Raw genomic sequence first — 14647 nt, forward strand, 5'->3', positions numbered from 1 at the left:
TATTTTTAGCAGCTCTGGGATTGATTATAGGTAGATGCTTTTTGAATTATTTGCAACTATTTATGTCTGTATCTGCCTGGCACCTTTGTCATGTTTACTTTTGTTCTTTGGACCCACATTGAGCAGACTTTCTTTTGAAACTTACAAGTATTCCTGCCGATCTTCAGGCAGGTCTTGCATTTTCCCTGAGAAATCTTGTTGAACTTGTTCCTTGTGCACTTGTGGAGACAGCACTGGTTCTGAGGGGTCCACCTCAGCTTTGGGGGTACAATCCTGGAAAGTGGAATAACCTCCAGAGATGTCTTCCTCAGAGACAATAGGTGGGTGATCGTCAGACTCATTTTCTTTAGACACAGCTTGTTCTTCTTTCTGTTTGTGCCGGGCAGTGCAGAGCTCCTCTGGAAGTACTGAGAATCCTAGGGAGCAGAACAGATTAAATTAAGCTTTAGATGGAAGCTAGACCGAATAGGAAGGAGGTGATAGCTGAGCAATAATCAAAAGAAATAGAGTGAACAGCTCTATTGATCAGATTAGAAAACACTCTAGGGTGGAAAAGAGCAAAAGCACCAGGAATTTGAAGCAGAAGAATAGATGAGTAGCAAGGAGATCAAACTTCTGGGACAGGGAGAGAGAGCAAGAGGTGGGAGGTGTCTTGCTACTTACTAATGCATGCCATCACTTAAATTACGAGATGAAATAAGCTACCACAAATGGCTTCGAGGAGGAGAGCAGAAAGGCAGAAAAACGTATGGAAAGAGAAGTTATCCTAGAAAGTAAGTGAAGAAAATATTTAAGAAAGGATTAAACGTTTATGCCAAATGCTGGTAAGGAGCGGAGTAATTTGAACACTGAAATTTATCCATGGATTTGTCAACAAGGAAATAATTACCAGAGTTTACAAGACGGGCTGGAGTAGGGAAAGTTCTCACAAGATGAGGGGAGAAATATATGGTATATGTTGCGGTTAAAAAGAGCTGTCTTGTTTTGTTTTAAAAGGTGAGATCTGTTAAAGTATATCTCAATGCTACTGGGTCTGGCCTAATTGTGGGAAGTCAGAATGGACACTTCAGGAGTGAAGCCTCTGAGTGGAGAAAAGGGAATACAATTCAGCCCCAAGGAAGTGGTGATGGCTTTAGCTAGGCAAGCAATGTAATCTAAGGTGGGCTTGTGGCTCAAGTGGTAGAGCAACTTGTCTAGCAATTCCAAGGCCCTGAGTTCAAACCCAATACCACCAGAAAAAAAAAAAAGAAAAAAAAAGCAATGTAATCTACTATATTACGAGGTAGATTTTATGCATAGAGATTTATTCATCTTGGTAGATTTTTGTAGTGGAAGGTTATGGACATTTGTTTGTAATTCTGTTAGAAGATATGAAAAATGATCATCAAATAGGCATAGATAAAGAGAAATATTGGTAGTTTGAAGGAAGAAAGGAAGGTGTAAAACAGAGGTGGGGGTGCTTGGGGTTTATAAATGAATGACAATAAATTAGAGTAAGTACAATATTAAAAAGGTGGTAAGGCTAGGTGCTAGTAATTCAGAGGCTAAGATCTGAGGATTGTGGTTCAAAACCAGTCCCAGAAGAAAAGTCTGTGAGACTCTTATCTCCAGTTAGCCAACGAGCTGGAAGAAGCAGTGGCTCAAGGAGTAGAGCAGCTAACCTTTAGCGTAAAAAAAATAAGGGAGAGTGCCTTGACACTGAATTCAAGGCCTACTTGTGACACACACACATACACAATGGCTGGATATCACAGTGGATCTTGAGAATTTTTGGTTGGAAGGAAAAGAAAAAATAAGAGGGGCTGGGAAGGTGGCTCCGTGGTAGAGCACTTGCCTTGCATGCCTGAGGCCCTGGATTCGATTCCTCAGCACCACATAAGCAAAAAGAAAAAAGCCGGAAGTGGCGCTGTGGCTCAAGTGGTAGAGTGCTAACCTTGAGCTGAAGAGCTGAGAGACAGTGCCCAGGCCCAGAGTTCAGGCCCCAGGACCAGACCCTCCCCCCAAAAAAAAGAAAAAAAAAGAAAGAATAAGAGTACTGTTTTTTGAGTATGTGTTGCTCAGTAGTAAGTAATTAGTAATGGCGTAGTGTTGGTTGTGGGCATAAAATTCTGTGGCTGAGTTACGAGATAATTATCAGACATCCTCAGAAACTGAGAAAAAGGAATTAGGTCAGATGTATTAATGTGGTAGAGTAACAGAGAATACATATTTGGGCAAGTTGTAGAAAAAGGCAAGGAAATCAAGGTAGCAAGGAAATGAATGTGCCATCACTAAAGGTCTTTCTTGTAAAATGAGAGAAACAATAGGTCCAGCACCTGAACACACACACACACACACACACACACACAATACTTGTTTGACCTTCACTATGATCCAGTGTAATGGTCTGTTCAATTTCTGCATAGCTGTGACTGATGCGCTCCTGCAGCGTTTCTGTGCTGGTCTCCATGAGATGAACAATATCCATCCGGTTGATCTTGGTGAGGCATTCAATGAGGCTGGTATCTAAGAAAGTGTAGAATACATTAGCATTCATTACACTTGTTACATTTGAGAGGTGCTCTTTGAACATTTTTTTCTTTCATTAAGTTGCCTTACTAAATCTTTTGGCACGTTGTATAGATAACAGCTATAAACTTAATTAGGGACTCCGTGAAAAGAAGCAGAGAGATAAACCACAGTTGTGATATGGAATTGACACAAGTCCAAAAAGTTGGAGTTCCAGATAACATATATGACTCCCAAGAAGATCCAAATTTCAGTTAACAAAATATATATTTAGGAAAAGTCTATTCCAAATATTGCAAGAATGCTAAAGAAAAAAGTGCTTGTTGACTACCTAGAATTTAAATTCAACTGGCAATGATACTAAGAAGTATTAGAGCAAGGAATGATGCAGCATATCATCATGGAGACACTGGGGGAAGTGGAAAACATGGCCTGCTGAGAAGGTCTGTGTTTGATGATAAGCTACAGCTTATCATTTCCCATGTTATTCGACCAGGTAAGTCTGACTATAATGCATCATCTCATAGACACATCACTTGATACTTTTCCTCTCACCTAAGTTTGTTTGCGGGGAGCAAAGGAAGTCAAAACTGAAAGTAATTCATCACCCATAAAACCATTGCAAGCAAAGAAATTGTGTCCATCATGGATATTCAGAAAATCTGGAGCTTGAATAACATGCCTGTTGCCAGCCAGTATCAATATCATTTCTTATTAGTTAACACTGTTTCCAGGCATGGACTACAAGATTTTCTTCGTGCCTCCTGTCTGTTTTAGAAATGACAATAGCTTATCTTCATTTGCCAACACTTCTTGAAAATAAGAGCATTTTATGTTACTATCTTCCTGGATGTATGAAAAAGTGGGGTGGTTCCAAGCTCAGTGCTGATGGCTCCCACCTAGAATACTAGCTACTCAGGAGACTGAGGTCTAAGGATTGAGTAGGTAAACCTATGAAATTCTCATCTCCAAATAACCACCAAAAGGCCAGTAGTGGCACTGTAGCTCAAGTGAAAAGATGCTAGCACTGAGCAAAAAAGCTAGGGACAACACAGCAGTCCTGAGTTCAGTACTGGCATATATATATATATATATATATATATATATATATCTCCATCCACAAAAGAAAGGAAGGAAGGAAGGGAGAGAGGGAAGGAAGGGAGGGAGGGAAGGAAAGATGGAGGGAGGGAGGGAGGAAATTAGGTGATTTGAATTGAGCAAGAAAATTCCACTTTGTACCTTTTACTTGGAGTTCTGCACATACCTGTAGCATGCTTCCCATCCCTTTCCAGCCAGTACTTCAGTAGTGCGTGGCTCTGGTCTTGAAGGGAGTTGGGGTTCTCAATTCGAATTTGATGAATTTGCTCCTCAGTGAAATCCAGTTCCCTTGCTAATTCTAGAAGAGAAGATAACTACTTTGTAAACACATTGATTTGCAGGCCTCTGCCTGTATACCCTGGTTTGTGATATGATAATGAAATTTTCTTGCACTGCCATGAGCCTTTGGCTTTCTTTTATTTCTATACATTAGAAGTGGTTTGTGTTTATGTGTGTGTGTGTGTATTTGATTTCTTAAAATACTAATCATGAGTATAGATCTTACCTCTACCATCATGGAAATGGTAGTGATTGAAGTAGTACTGACAAACTACAAATAGTTGAAACCAGTTGATTCCAAAACACAGACATGATCATTAATATGTTTATACTTTTAGCCAAGATAATGGACAATAAATTACAAAATAGGAGAAATATATTACCATTTGTATAGAAGGGTTTAAAAATGGTTGTTTTATTGTTGTTGTCTTGCTCTGTAGCCTAGGTTGGCTTTACACTCATAATTCTCCTGCCCCAGTCTTTCCTGAGTGCTGGCATTACTAGCGTATAGTATCATTTCCTACTTAAGTGATGGCTCCCCCACCCCCTTCCCTAGGGCTAGAACTCAGGACCGAGCGCTGTCCCTGAACTTTTTGGCTCAAGGCTAGCCTTCTATCATTTGAGCCACAGCTTCACGTCTGATTTTCTGGTGGTTAATTGGATATAAGGGTCTCATGGACTTTCCTGCCACGGCTGGCTTCAAACTGTGCTGTTCAGATCTCAGCCTCTTGAGTACCTAGGATTATAGCCAAGAGTCAATGGCACCCAGCTTTAAATGATGTTAAGAACTATAAATTCTATTTCTGGGTACTTGGATAAGTACTGCCTATATCCTTATTTTAGAAATGGATTAACTTACTTCTTGATTTTATGTCACATGTTTTAAAATCTATGAAGCCACAATGCTTTCCTTTGAGTTAAAACTTTAAAATTCTCTAAGGATGCTAATATATTATGGTAAGCTCCCTGTATATGTATGTCTATATATGTAAAGAAGGTGATTTTGTTATCAATTTGATGCCATCTCCCCAAGTTAAAAATATTCTTGATCTAGCAATTCTACTCCTAAGTAGAATGTACCAAGATTGTTAACTTATTACCAAGATTATTAACTGGAGCCAACTTTAAATCTCCCAACCAAGACCGCTGATAAATTATGGAATCTCTGAAAAGTATAACTCAGTAGTCACTTGAAAGTGACTTGCGAGAGGGTTATCTGAACAGAAAAATTACAATAAATATTATTAAGTACAATTTCACTTACTTGTAAATAATTGAAAGAAATGTATTTCTATCTTTTCTTTTTCTAAAACCATTTACAGGCGAGAGCAAGTACTTTTGAGTTATGGTGCTAGCAGGGTAGAAGCTGGTTTATGTGAGAGACATACTTAATTTCAAATTATATCATTCTGTTTAGGTGAAAGATTTAAAATTTTTAACCAAATATACATGTTTAGTCTATGAGTATATATATATATATATATATATATATATATATGTATGTATGTATAAGGGAAATAATTCTGAATTATTTTACATATCTAGTATATCAACTGGAGATATTTTGACCATTCTAAATCTCTCAATTAAATAAATTTGAGTAATATTTCAAATGTATCCTAATATTAAATTGGCTATTCCTACTAGTTCTAGTTATAAATTTCAAATAATCCATTATCTCTAAGAATATTATGGACCCCTATGCCTCAAAAAGAAAACTAATTGTACTGCTTAACTCAATAAAGTAGTCATAATTGATATTAAACCAGAAAATTAAACCAGAGTTAAAATAAAAATCAAGAAAAGAATAAGCCTTGTACAATGTTGCTTTAATTGGTTAACTCATAGGCAGATTAAAGAAAATAGTTTTTTTCTTTACAAATTATGATTTGTAAATAATCCATGTAGATGCCACAATGTGTATGTACTGTCCTTAAGTAAATCATTTAATATACAATTACTATACTTAAACACTTCCATCTCAAAATTTAGTGAAACATCCCACACAAATACATTGTGACATTCCCCCAGGACAATATTTACTATGAAGATACTTGATACACTAAAAGAAGCATCCCTGGTTAGATCTCAAATCAAGCTTTAAGAAATTCATATCTAAATTTTTACTCTGAAACATAATAACCTCCCTCACCCCTAACTTAGATATCTGCAACTGCTAGCGGAGTATGTTGAAAGCTGGCTTATTGTCAACCTTCTAAAGTCTGAAGTTACTCCACATTTCAGAGTCAATGGAGGGCCTTCTGATAAAAAGGGAAGTCATTCTCATTTACCTGTCCAGCTGAAGCCAAGGTGATCGGCAATGTAAGCCAGCCTCTCCTCAATCCGCTCCTGCTCATCCTGTGGATCTACAGAAGGTCAAAAACAGAATGGCCAAAGGTTGTCTATGATAGGAGAGGAACCACAGTATCGATCATCCAAAGAAAGGAAGTCACTTGTCCAAAGATTTGAAAATAGCACAAGTGTGCTATTGCATTTTTCATCTTGTTGCGTTGTGTGTTTGTCTGCTTTCTGGGGGTGGGATGGGGAATGAATCTGATATGGCTTATGGGAACCATCTGCTTCCATTTCTCTTTAATCAAGACTAGTTACTGAACATACAAATAGAAATAGCTGATTTTTAGTCATTTCTGTGTGTGTGTGTGTGTGTGTGTATGTGTGTGTGTGAATCTGGAGCTTGAACTCGGCCTAAGTACTGTCCCTGAGCTTTTGTACTCAGTGTCTTCACTTGAGCCACAGCTCTACTTCTGGCCTTTCGGTAGTTAATTGGAAATAAGAATCACATGGGCTTTCTTGCTCAGGCTGGAACTACAATACTCAGATCTCAGCCTCATGAGTAGCTAGGATTACAGGCGTGAGCCACTGGTACCTGGCTTTACTTTCTAGTCATTTAAGACTTTCTTTTCAAATGATCTGATAATACTGCCCACCAAAAGTCATTTTGCTCTTGAAACATTAGAGCAATGGAAAATGGGATGCAGAATTGGAATAATTAGTTAAGACCTCTTATGTGAGGGTAGAGGTCATTACTGGGTTATGTCTGAAACAAAGTTTGTTCGAAACTTGCAAGAGATCTTGTTTAAGGTTGGACAGATAATGTTCGCTTTATCCAATGTGGCCAAAAGCAAATTTGCTTCATTGGGATGACGTCAGGAAAATGCAATGATAGAATCACACTCATTGTGTGCATTGTGGCACAGATGTGAATATGTCTTTTGAGTCACATTTCTGCCTGCTTGTGATGCGGTCAACTCACCCATTATTTATTTTCACAAGCTATATAACTTTTCCCATTTAACTTTAACTCTTCTGGTTTGATGGGCAGCATTTTAGATGGTTTTATGAACTTTAGGAACAGTAGTCTTCATTGTAGAGATAATGGAAGACCACAGGTTACTTCTCAAAGTAATCTATGGTTTTCATTCTTTCTTTCTTTTTTTCCTTTACAATTTAAAGGATCGTCATTCCCTTATAGTCACCTTAAATGGTGCAAAGTTTGAGTTTTTGTTGTCTGCTGTATTTCATTTGAGTACCCTCTCTATTCCTCTATTGTATAAACAGAAAGCATATGTTTACCTTATATTTGTTTGCTTAAAGAATTACCAAAGGTATCTGAAATCCAACCTTTCTGAATCAAAACCAGACCCACACCAATTGGAATTTCAGGACGTGAGAAATCTTCTTGAGCAAATGGCTTCCTAATAATTACAAAATTGTTAGTACAGATTATTTCAAGGGTCCAGAGGCAAGAAGATCAAGCAATGAGTTCTCAGAGTGCAAAATCAAACCTCACATCATCATGTGCCAAAGCAACATGCTAAATTTGAGGCTAAGCCTGGGACTTCAGAACAACAAAACTCAAAGCTTGCATGAACCTTCCGTGCAGCAGCTAAAGAAAGGCAAGGGTCTCCATTGCCTGGTCAGGTTTATGTTTTCCATAAGCATTCTCATTACTCAATCTTGAGATTGTTTTCATAGACAAGAGTATACAGAAAGGCACAAAACACAAAGGGCTTACACAAACACATTAACCACTACAGAAAGCTTAAAGAAAATGAGACACAAATCACCGAAATAAAACAAACATACAAAAAAAAATCTCTATCAAATTTATGACATGCGTAGCACAGGGAATCCCAATGGCTGGCAAATACCTTCAGCATGGTCATGGCCATTGTCATCGGGGATGCGTTCAATCAGAGTCTCAATGGACTCATCCCAAATGGGCCTTGTGTCAAAGATGTCCTCAGGAACTGAATGCTCGCTCTCAACGGCTGGCAGATTTTCAATAACTGAAACTTCCAAGGCACTACTACTTTCGTCATCTGAAGCTAATTCCTGCTCCTTCTCTGACTGTGTAAGCCTATCCACTAGTTTGGAAGCCTCATCACTAATCTCCTCAAAGAATTCTATGGAATTCCTGTAAAGGTCAAAAAAATGCTCCTTACTTTCTCTTGTAGGGCTCACGCCCCCTTTGCAGGAAGCTGTGCTGCTTTTGCTCTTAACTGGCAAACGGGATGTAAATATCTTTGGTCTTGAGGCCCCTTCTTCTGAGTCTAACTCGAGCTCCTCTGACCTCTCTCTGCTCTCTGCCTCTGTCTCAATGTAACTCCTAGCTTTCACTGGGCATTTGGTCTTTGAGTCCAAGGGACAGGCATCGGATTCGGATTTGCTTCTGTGATCTGAGGTCCTGCTTGTCCCGTCCCGTCCCTGAGCAGTGACTGTCATCTGCAAAGATGAATCTGGATGTGGGAGTTGCTGCTCCCCTCTTTGGATGGATGCTTTGACAGGGATTTTGGACTTTGGTTTTGCTTCATCTTCCATACTTCCCTCATTCAGACCAGGTGCAGAATCTTCAGAAAATTCGCTCTCCTCTGCAGGGAGAGGTGCTGGGCTTGAGGTGAGTATAGTCCTTGTAGGAATTTGGGATTTGCTTTCAGCAGAAGGCACGTTCTCCATGAGGGCGGTGGGGATTTCAATCACTGATTTCTCTTCCTCTGGAGAAGAATCGGGAGACTCATCGTCTCTCTCTGAATATACAGACCTGGTGACTGTGGAAAAATCTAACTGACCTGGTACAGCCGGCTGAAGGGAGTCAGGGCAAGGTATCGGCTTCATACTGGACGAAGAAGGTGCATCATCCGTCTGCAGGGTGGAGAGGTCCTCGGCTCCTCCACAATTTGTGGATGCCTCAGGGGAAGCTGAAATCTCCACATGAGACCTAAGGTGCCTATCTGAATCAGGGATTTCCTCCACATCCTCACTCAGGTCATCTGGCACTAATTCGGCTTCATCATCGACTGTTTCTTTTGATTCTGAAAGTGCTAGTGATTCGGCTGACATCTCCAGCTGTGAGGGCTCAGCCCCAGGGGTCCCTTCTTTGATATCTGCTGGAAGAGTCTCTTCCCCAGCTTCTTGACCAATTTGGAAAAAGTGAAAACTCTCATCTGCATAGGACCTTTTGGTCATATCGATGGCCCCGCTTCGGGTCATCTCAAACAACTTTCCTTCTTGAAAGAGGAATGGATTCTGCTCACTTGTCGGGGTCCCCTCTTCTGTTGGGGTCCGGGCAGGAGTGGTGTCTGGGGTAGTACCTTGGGATTGTCTGTCCACCATTAAACCAAAGATCTTTTGCTCCTCTTCTTTCACTCGCGCTTCAAAGGCTTCGTCATCTTCACGAATCTCGCTCCAGGAATCAGCATCCACATCTGTTTTGGTGATAATGACTTTGCTTATTTGCTCACCGATGACTTCTGGTGTCCTAGATAGAGTAGGTTCTAGAGACGAGGAAGCTTTCTCTGACTGCACTTCCCATGAGGTACTTTCTTGTTCGGATGCTCCTTCGAGGCTCTGGCTCTCGAAATTACATCGTTCGCTCGAAACAGTCCTAGGTGAAGAGCTTTTCACTTCTACATCCTCAACAGAGAATGTCATGGTAGCAGAATACCCTTCAGAAGAGTGAAAGGTTGTGGTGTAATTCATATCTGGTTGGGTTTTGCTTTCTTCACTAGAGAAAAAAGAGGGGGAAGGAACATTTTCATAAGGGCTGGTAATTTGAGGATCAGGGATTTCATCGGCCTTGGCTGGATCACCCGTTAGAGAAGCTATGGAAACACTATCTGCATGGGGAGGGACAGAAGAGTCTTGAATGGAACAGTCTTTTGATATGCTCTCCACACTTTGGTCCGTTTTTGTGACCTCCACATTTGTAGTGGAAGAGGTAGAGAATGTCCCTTCACCTAACTTCTCCCCCTCAGATATCGGACAATGAAGCAAAGAAGAGCTTTCGCTGGGGCAAGCTCCTGGTGGAGATTCTATTCCAGAAACATCATGTTCTCCTCCTCCTGTGTCATTTCCGTGTCTGTCTTGGGGAGTTGGGGTGTCTTTCTGAAAGGCTAGCTGCTCATCGACATCATCACCTGACAAGTTCTGGTGACCCAAGCAGACCGGTCCAGCTGAGTTGCTAGGACTCACGGGCTCACACCCATGACCATCACAGATCTCTGGCTGATGGGTGGCTCCATTCAGATCCTCACAAGGTCTAACTACACCCTCAGGAGAAACTGTGGGTCTATCCTCAGCTAAATGAGCCTCACCCTCTTTCTCTTCTTCTGAGGTACTTGGCTCTTCCGGAAGCTCTTCATTCATCTTGAAGGTATATTGTTTGGAAACTATAGGCTGGAACTGAACTTCTTCGGGACTAGAATTGGAGTCCATGCTGGATGGAAGTGGGGAAGGAGGTTGCACTCGAATTACTGGTTCTGACAAAAGGCCTGAGTCGGCACCTTTCTTTAGCTGAGTCAGTTCAGGCTCACTTTCTGAAGAGGAAGAAGCCTTTCTGCTCTCGGAGGTCACCAGGACAGGGACATCTCTTTCACCCTCTACACCCTCCATCTGTTTGGGTTCCTCCAGGCCTACTGAACAGTCACCATCGGGGTCGGAGGCTGAGGAAGATTCCTCTTGCTTGGACTCTTTTCTGTAATCCCTTTTCTGCTTAGCTTCCTGTTCAAGTTCATCGAACATCTTGATTTTGGTGACCATTTTGAACATTTCCTCTTCTGGAGTGAACCTCTTTTTCTCTCCATTTTCTGAGTCATCCTCCTCGGCGCACTCCTGAATGACAGCTGGCTTGGGGGCAGAAGTGGCCTCGGTGGCTTTGGGTGTGACCTCATAGCTAACTTCTTCCGAGCTGGGGGTGTCGGGGGAGAGGGGGCTCTTCCCGGAGCTCTCCATGAGGGATGTCTGCTCAAGGCTATCATCCTCAGCACTTCCATCAGGGTCTCGGAGGAGCCGGGACCTCATGGAGACCACTTCCGTCATGAGTTCTGTTTTGGAAATAGCTGCGGGATAAGGGAAATGACTTGACAGCATCCCTGCCTTGGTCTTTGGTTCAACGGGGCTACTTTCCAAGGAATCCCGGCAAGGAGATTCCTTCAGAGGACTTGGTTCCAGAGAATCGGGAGTTTTGTGCGAGGAGTTATCTTCTAACACAGGGCTGGCTTCCAAAGAATCTTTGTGGCTGACTGCTAAGGACTCGTCAGCCATTGGGCTAAGTACCTCACTGTCTCGGCTAGGGAGGGCAAGTTCTAATCCCTGAGGACTTCTAATGACCCCCTGGGGCTTGGATCCCATGTCTGTGTCTGTCTTTACAGAAGCACCAGGCAATGGTGAAGTTTCCATCCCCTCTAAGGTGGTTGGAGATTCCTGAGCTTCCCGATTAGCCTGTGCCTCTTGAGCTGAACTTTGGGGTATGAGCTGACCTTCCCCACAGGATGATGCATCCTCAGGGACTGTCCGGGGTGATTCTTTTGTCAATGATGTGCTAGAATTGCCAGGTCCTTCTTGTTGAGGAGACACAGGCTGGGGAGCATCTGGAGAGACCTCCCTGTGAGAACGTTCAGAAGCGAGCTCCGAACCCTCAGCCAGTGCAGCACCTTGATCTTCACAACCATCCATCCTGTCTTTGGTTGTGGGATGTTCTTTCTCTGAAGGAATTTCTAGGGGTGTTTCTACCTTTGGGGTGATTCCCTTTGTCTCCTCCATTTGTTCCTCACTTTTCTTTGGTGAGAAGGACAGGCTCTCTGGGCTAGTCTCAGGGGTCTCTGCTAGACCCTCATGCTTATAGCTCTCTTCTGAACTTATCTGAGGGGTCCCCTCCATCAGGCTGCCACAAGGAGAGGGTGCTAGCCCTTCCGGCTTTAGGCCCTCAGCACTGCTATCCAAAGTACCACTCTGTAAAGAAAGAGCAGGGAGAAAGTCGTCTTTCATGTAATCTAGTGGGAAGGTGGTGTTAAAAGGGCTGGTGAGGACCTGGTCTAATTGCAATTGAGCTTTTTCAGTCTCTTGGCTCATGCAGAATTGTTGATATTTGTCATTGCTTTCTAACTCTTGCTTAATGACTTCAGAAAAGTCAGTGGAGGTTTTTCTGTTGGGGCTGATCTGAAGTTCCATCTCTCCCTGCTCCTCCGCCCTCTTTTCTTTGGACCTATCAGGCTCTTGATGGCTTTCTTCTTCAGATGCTGGCTGAACAGGTTCGGGAGTTTTGTGGTTGGCAGCTTTCTCCTTTTCTCCAACAGCTTCATCTCTCTTCAACCCCATGGCGATCGCGTGAGCTCTTCTTCTGGATTCTGGAGTACCAGTTACCAGGAATTTCTGGCCACGTTTGATTGACTCTGTTCTCTGTATATCTCTCTGGGTAATTGCCTGCCCCTTCTCTTTTTCTAACCGACTTTTACTTTTTTCCTGGGACTGCTTTTGTTTTACTGATTTGTGCTCAAAGAGTCCGGTTTTATGTTTAGATGGGTCTTGGCCTGACTGGAAAGCTTTCATCAACTCTCGAACCGACATGGTTTCCTCAATTCTCTCTGTTTTTGAGGTGGGTGATACAGGAGGCTGCTTGTCTGTTTTCCCAGAGGGTGACACAGGAAGGTGCCTGTCGTTTTTCCCAGTGGTTGACACAGGCGAATGCTTTTCCGTTCTTCCAGAAGGGGACACAGGCAGGCGTTTTTCTGTTCTCCCAGGTGACACTGGGGGATGTTTCTCTGTTCTACTAGAAGGTGATATGGGTGGGCGTTTGTCTGTTTTCCCTGAAGGGGATGCCGGCGAGTGTCTTTCTGTTTTTGTCGATGACACAGGGGAGTGTCGTTCCGTTTTTGTTGAAGGTGACCCAGGTGAGTGTTTCTCAGGTTTACTTGACAACACAGGTGAATGTCTTTCCGGTTTGGCAGAGGGAGACACAGGTGAGTGTTTCTCAGGTTTACCAGATGGCGACACTGGAGCGTGCCTCTCTGGTTTTGCAGAGGAGAGGGAAGAAAGCCTTTCTGCTTTAGAGGATGGTGCATGCCTGTCTGACTTCAGAGAGGGGGATGACGCAGCTGGATGTGTCCTGAGAGGGGCCTTTTTGGGCACCTCCTCTTTGCCTTTGACTCTAATGGGCAACTTGCTTCGCCCTTTCTGTTCATCTTCCACTCGCTTCTGGAGGGCCTTCACTTTGTCCTTGATGGAGCCAATGGGAGTTTCTTCTATCAGAGGAGATGTGGCCTTCACCGTGGGGAGAGGTTCAGGGGCTAACCCTGAGTCTTCATCCACTGACTCCTCGGAGCTACACTTTTTAAGCTCAGTCTTTTCCTCACTGGCTTGTGAACTTTCTTCTTTTGGTTTGGGCTTTTCTTTTAATTTTCTTCTCACGGGCTTTTTGATTCCCAGGCTTGCTTTGACCTGTTTAAGGGTACTCTGTTTCTCTCCTGACGGGGTACCCTTCTTTTCATGATCAGAGCCCTTGCCGGTGGCTGGAGCCTCAGAAGTCTTCCCTGGTGTGTCTTGAACTGGTTTGTCCCTATGAGGTGGTGCATACGAATTGAGGTCCTCAGTAAGGTAGTTCACTAGCCCAGTTGAATCTTTCTCTGTCTTGACTTTGGTCTCTTGGCCTATTCTAACCTCTACACATGGATATTCAGTGATTTCTAAAGGGGCTTTTAGCTTAGCTTCTTCTATTTCTTCCTCACTGACAAGCACCCATTCCTCTTCCACTAGTTCTGGCTCAGCCTGAGAACTCTGCCCTCTGCCTTCATCGCTCACACAGGTTCCACTTCTCAGGATCTCATTCACTTTCTCTAAGTCCTCTTTCACTCTTTCCACAATTTCAAAGGGCTCGCCGGGCTCGTCCTCAGCAGCCTTCTCCAGCTCCTTCACTTTAAGGGAACCTGCCTTATCAGACACATCTGTGGTCAAGATGGCGGTCATTTTGATCAAGTCTTGTTTCATCTCAGAAACTTCCGAGAGCAAGTCCGGACTTGCTAGGACAGGAACTTCATTAACCAGGTGACTTTTCAGCACAGATGTTTCTGTAGATTCTGTCTCATCATCTTTGATGTGAATGAAAAACATCGAAAGTAAAATGGAAATCAAAAAAGATATTGGCAAATGTAATCAGGATCGAAAGGACACAGTGTCTTTTCCTGTTGTGGTGGGAAGGGCAACAGAATGGACTAGGAATGGTGGTTTCACAAGGTCTCGGGGTACAAGAGCAAAGCAAGGCTAACAGAAAAATTAAAAAACGAAAAAAAAACTGAAAAGGAAAAATGAGCAGGAAATAACTTGCTTAATTTTCTCACTTGTAGCACATTCACACATACAACAAAACTATCACAAATAATCAAGACATACACACACAAAAAAAATTACAAACCAAAACAGAGAAAGAACGCAGTGAAATTACACAGAGGTATCTCAAGATTGTTCAATG

General features: G+C 42.5%; 1 protein-coding gene across 1 annotated transcript in view; it reads right to left on the reverse strand.

Annotated features, from left to right (window-relative positions):
* Ank2 (ankyrin 2, neuronal) overlaps nt 1-14647 on the reverse strand; it is a 298210-nt gene that overhangs the window by 14391 nt on the left and 269172 nt on the right. The window contains exons 38-42 of the mRNA XM_013023813.1: nt 8058-14267; nt 6177-6251; nt 3773-3904; nt 2362-2505; nt 146-416 (exon numbers count right to left, since the gene is read on the reverse strand). Coding sequence (XP_012879267.1) covers nt 146-416; nt 2362-2505; nt 3773-3904; nt 6177-6251; nt 8058-14267 — 6832 coding nt within the window. The remainder of the gene's footprint in view (nt 1-145; nt 417-2361; nt 2506-3772; nt 3905-6176; nt 6252-8057; nt 14268-14647) is intronic.

This window comes from Dipodomys ordii, unplaced genomic scaffold (assembly GCF_000151885.1).
Source record: "Dipodomys ordii isolate 6190 unplaced genomic scaffold, Dord_2.0 Scaffold70, whole genome shotgun sequence".
Lineage (NCBI taxonomy): Eukaryota > Metazoa > Chordata > Mammalia > Rodentia > Heteromyidae > Dipodomys > Dipodomys ordii.